Source organism: Dipteris shenzhenensis, chromosome 4 (genome assembly GCF_047967505.1).
Source record: "Dipteris shenzhenensis isolate YYH24624 ecotype China chromosome 4, Dip_SZ_1.0, whole genome shotgun sequence".
Lineage (NCBI taxonomy): Eukaryota > Viridiplantae > Streptophyta > Polypodiopsida > Gleicheniales > Dipteridaceae > Dipteris > Dipteris shenzhenensis.
The window spans coordinates 35269616-35275090 of NC_141599.1; the positions used below are offsets into that span (position 1 = coordinate 35269616).

At 45.0% G+C, this 5475-nt stretch overlaps 1 protein-coding gene across 2 annotated transcripts; it reads left to right on the forward strand.

Moving 5' to 3' along the window:
• The first annotated feature begins 377 nt into the window (after positions 1–377).
• On the forward strand, positions 378–4859 carry LOC147902767 (pentatricopeptide repeat-containing protein At3g16610-like). 2 transcript variants are annotated; one of them, XR_015540915.1, is made up of 3 exons: positions 378–1257; positions 1405–4654; positions 4736–4859. XR_015540915.1 is itself a non-coding variant. In XM_087374142.1 (2 exons), exons 1-2 carry the CDS (start codon positions 1250–1252, stop codon positions 3743–3745), a joined length of 2349 nt encoding a protein of 782 aa, XP_087230268.1. In that variant the 5' UTR covers positions 378–1249; the 3' UTR covers positions 3746–4851. The 2 variants fall into 2 exon arrangements, 1 of the variants encoding a protein (XP_087230268.1); XM_087374142.1 differs by having other exon boundaries at positions 1405–4851.
• The last annotated feature ends 616 nt before the right edge of the window (positions 4860–5475 follow it).

The following is a 5475-nucleotide window of genomic DNA, read 5'->3' on the forward strand; positions in this document are numbered from 1 at the left end:
AGATCTTATATGAGGTATTCAGCATAGTGATAGCCCTAACCTGAATTCTATTCTGACGCTTGAGGAAGAGCTTCATCAGGCCTGCATTGACATCCCCCGACAAGAAACCCCTTTTCACTGAGGTATTGATCATTTGCACTAAATCATCTCCAATCAGGTCCCAAAAACGGAGGTAGAATTCGCAGGCAACCCGCTCCGGCTAGGAGACCGATCTTTTTTCATTGCCTTTATTGCATTGAATAGCTCATCTCGATCAAATGGTTGTGCCAACAAGGCTCTCTGACCTTCAGTTTTCAACCATAGCTTTAAAAGCTTTGAAATGCCTAAACACTTCACTTTTCTTTTTCATAAAATACACCCAAACTTTTCTGCTGTAACACACTTCCCAAGGGATCTCCCCACGCCTCATCCTGCTCAGCATGCATCCCCACAATCGAGCTCAGCTTGGTCTTGAAAACCTCAGCTATATGCCATAAATTTGTAACTAGATTCGCAATGTCATCCATTACTCTGTCCACTTTATCTCTGACAAGCTTCCTCCTCACAGACTGGAAAAAGTATTTAGAGGGACAATCACCTAACTCGGGCGAGGTTTGGAGACTACGTATCGTAGCTCTTTCCGCCTCATCCACTTCCTTCTGTTGAATGGCATGTTCAATCTCAGAGAGCAACGTCACACTAATCAGGTCCATACACATAGCTTCCACCGCATCCTTGAGTGCCACACGGAGCGAAATTAAATCAGACAGGTTGCTTGAACTCAGCTTAGCTTGCTTCATCCAATCTACTGGCTTTACATACCACAGCCCTAATGCGCAAGTCCCACATCTACTACAAGGCCTTCTTCTTTAATGCCCCTCTCTGAAGTGATTCCTCTTAATTGAAACTCCTCCCTCCCCCCTTTATGTTTAGTTTAATCATGCCCTGTCCCTCTTCCTTTTCAAGTTCCCAACAACTAATTAATGGGAATTTCCCATTTTTCAATGTATGGGGGACGGCCTGGTGGTGTAAACTACCACACCCCGCGGCTGCTCTTGGATGGACGGGTGGGTGGTGTGAACTCAGCCAAAAAAGGCTTGGGCAGAAAAGTTTGAAGTTGGATATAGTAAACGTTCATCGAAGCATGAGCATCACCTTGAAATGCACTTTTTCCATAGATTGATCCATCACATATGTATATATTCTCTACGGAAAGTCCCTCTTCGTCTCTGCTGCGTGCTGGAATGAAGCAGCGCCGGCAGCAACAGCAATGGTCAGGTGAGTAATATTCTCTACTGGATTCTTTGAGTTGGCGTGATATCACTTTCATTCATCTTGTAATACTTTTCTTTGCATTCTGTTTGTTGACCATTTTCTAGTTTGTAGCTGATGAGCTAATGAGGTGTAGATTCGACAACTTTGCAGGAACGTGCGTTCCCTCATGGTCAGATGTGGGTATGATTCCATTGCCCCTTCGGGGGATAACCTCATCCGCCTATTTGTATCTTATAGAAGCTTGCCAGAAGCAAATGAAGCACCTGGCAAGATTTCCAAACCGAGCGTGTTCACATGGAATGCCATTATTTCAGCACATGCAAAGTTTGGGCATGGCATGAAGGCTCTTGAATGCTATGACAAAATGCAACAAGAGGGCGTAAAGCCTGATAAGGTCACGTTTTTGTGTGTCTCTAAGGCTTGTAGCAGCATTGGTGCTTTAGGACAAGGCAGGCTGGTACACTATCAGATTATCAGAAGTGGGCTGGAATTAGACGTTGTCATTGCGAATACCCTTATGGACATGTATGCCAAATGTGGCAGTTTAGTGGAGGCACGTGACGTCTTTGATGAAATTCTGAATCGAGATGTGGTATCATGGACAGTAATGATCTCAGCTTATGCGGCACATGGACATGGTCTTTGCGCAATTGAACTCTACAAAAAAATGCAACAGGAGGGAATAAAGCCAAACAGAGTTGTGATTTTGTGCACCTTGAAGGCGTGTAGCAGCATAGGAACCATTCGGCAGGGCAGGCAAATACATGAGGAGGTACTGGAAGCCAAGTTGGAATCAGATTTGCCTGTTATGAGCTCCCTTGTTGACATGTATTCCAAATGTGGGAGCTTAAGGGAAGCACGTGATGTGTTCGACAGGTTGCCCATACGGGATGTGGTGTCATGGGGTGCAATTATTGCAGGTTTTGCGAAGCATGGATATGGTTTTGTTGCGCTACAACTTTTCGAGAAAATGCAAAAGGAGGGTACAAAGCCTAATAAAGTCACGTTTTTGGGCATTTTGAAAGCATGTGGCAGCATAAAAGCCACAGACCATGGTAGATCAATACATGGACAGGTGACCACAAGGGGACTTGAGACAGATGTGCTTATTGGGAGTGCTCTCGTTGATATGTATGCTAAATGTGGCAGTCTAGAGGAAGCACAGACAGTGTTTGAACGACTGGCAGATCGAAATGTGGTGTCATGGGGTGCTATAATATCAGGATTTGCACAACAGGGACATGGTCTCTCTTCTTTTAAACTTTTTTATGAAATGCAACAGGAAGGCATACAACCAAATAGGGTTATATTTTTGTCCATGTTGAAAGCATGTGCTATCAAGGGGGCCCTAAAGCAAGGGAGACTGATTCATGACCAGCTTCTTCAAACTGCTCTAGAATTGGATTTATCCATTGGGAACACGCTTGTTGACATGTATGCCAAGTGTGGGAGCCTGGAAGAGGCACGCAAAGTATTTGATCGATTATCAAATCGAGACGCGGTGTCATGGGGAGCAATGATTTCAGGGTATTCTCATCAGGGGTATGGTGAGCTTGCTCTTTCTTTTTTTGAGAAAATGCAACAGGACAGTATAAAGCCAGACAGGGCTACACTCCTTTGCATCTTAAAAGCATGTGCCAGCATAGGTGCCATAGGCTGTGGGAAGTGGATGCACGAGCTAATAATATTTTATGGCTTGGAATCAGATTTTGTAGTTAAAAATACACTTGTGGAGATGTATGCCAAAACTGGGAGCCTGGAGGATGCGTATAACGTTTTTGCTCAGATATCAAACCAAGATGTGATATCATGTGGTGCAATGATTGCCGGGCTTGCACAATGCGGCAACTGCAGGCTAGTGACCCAAACACTGGAGAACATGCTCTTGAAAGGCCTGAAGCCCGATGATGTAATGTTTACAAGTATTCTTACTGCTTGCAGTCGTGCTGGCCTCTGGGAAGAAGGGCATTGGTACTTCAAATCTATGAGGGATGATCATGGCCTTGTACCAAATATGGAGCACTATAGTTGCATGGTTGATCTTCTTGGACGTGCAGGACACTTGAATGCAGCTGACGATGTACTGCAAACTATGCCAATGCCTCCAGATATTGTGATGTTGACATCTTTGCTTAGTAGCTGTAGAACATATAGCAATTCTGAGCTTGGTAAACAATGTTTTGCTAAACTTGTGCATTTGGATCCGATTGACTCTTCTGGCTATATGCTGATGTCAAGTATATATGCTGATTGTCACAAGTGGGAGGACGTTGAGAAGATACAAGAGCTAAGGAAATGCGCTAGTGCATGGAACAAGCCTGGAAGAGCATGCATTGAAGTCAACAAGGAGGTCCAGGAATTTATTGTGGTAGACAAAAGCGATGCGCACAATGACTGGCTCCAGATGAAGATAATGAGACTAAGTAGGTCAACAAAGAGACAGGGATTCGTACCACAATTGGAATTGGTGTGGCAGCAAATGCCAGGTTGATAATAAGGAAGACACACCTACTGGACACTGTGGGACTGCCAACTAGTGCACACTATGGCACCTATAAAAATTTGGGCATGTCCATTGAGTATCATAATGCTAGCAAGGCTGTACCCAAGCGTTATAAGTCAGCGATGTAAACGAAGCATGAATATAATCTCGGTTCTCTCCCACTTGAAAATGGGATATGCGAGCACAAGTATATGATGATGCTACTTCTATACTGTTCATGTTGGAGGCCCAGTCCCTATGTGGAGCTAACTTATTGTAGTTATATCGGCTGGTCAATGTAGGTCCACCATTGGCTGCTGCATGGCCTCGTATGCAGCGTATTATGAGCTTTAGAATTACTGCAGCAGATCTGTCAAAGCAAGGCGTCTCCTTTCTCTATCTAGTGATAAACTTGTATCTATTGGGGATTCAGCAGCTTTCAGGTGTGGTGATTGACAGCATTTGTCAGAGAAGCTAGGAGGGGCACCTTCGTTCCCTTATCACTTGTGGGGTGACATCAAAGTCAAGATGCACCAAAAGAGTTCTCTGCATACTAAGCAATAGGGCCTACTCCAAGAGACAAGCCATGTGGAAAACACCAAACACTGTCCGGGAAGCTGTGGAGTCTAGGAAAAAGCTGCTGTTGCCAAGCAAAAACCCAGGCCCAAGAAACCTCTGCAAAAGGAGAGCTGCAGTACAACATAGCTTTTGGATCTGCTGTGCTCAATAACCCAAACAATCTGGAAGTGAGACGAGATGAGGGGGACAAGGAACTAAAGGGATTTTATGGCAACCTCGGCCTTATTTCTTAGGGGCTACTAGTGTGCATGACAGACATTCACCTCGACGAGCCTTCATGCTACTATTGGTGATGACACTAACTCAAGCGAACGCTTCGAGGCATCCCAGTTCTGGTAGGTAAGGGTCTTTGTGCAGTGTATCTGCCTGGTAGATGAATAGCAGTGCACATGGTCTGACCTCATCCGATCTGTGATGCAGTGGGGGTACAGCCTAGCAGATCCCAAGGCCATCAGGATCAGTGCCCTAGGAGGTGGAATGATGGTTTCATTGATGAGCCTAGGGTCGATGTTCTGCCTTTGAGCCCCCATATGAGCACCCAGGGGCTTGACACCTATGGTAGAAGCATGTTGTGAGAGGACAAGATGCTAACACCTGGAGCCAGACATTGCAGCACTTTGCGGCAGGTGTATGCTCATCAATGGGCTCATTTTTTGTGAAAGATTGGCCCGGTTCAAGTGCAATATACTTCTGGTAATTTGACTGCTCTATTTGCTGTACATATCCCTTTAGACTTATGTGTTTGTCTTGAGTTGTGCACAGGTCACATGGAGTTCGATCTTGATCATTTGGTGTAGCTGGGACAAGTCTTTCCTGAGTGGTTAGGCTCTTATAAAGCTAGCCTTGTTTCTCCATCATGATATCAAAGCCAAGGAAGTTAAAACCCTGATCATCAAGCCCAGAAGATGGACATCTGAGATCAACTTGACAACTGGGCCTTTGCTTGAAGCACTTCAGATCAGTCATGTGTGTCAAGCTGCTTGCAGCGTGTTGTGGCGTGAAATTCTTTCTCTTAGTGCGACAATGGGGTCTCACATTTTGATTCTGAGTTTGAGTAAGGTGAGTATGTTGGTGGATACAGATCAGGTGGATGTCACTGCCAAAGTTATTAAGGATGCGGAGCCTGTGTATGTAAAAGATTGGGCAGTCAGTGATGCCGA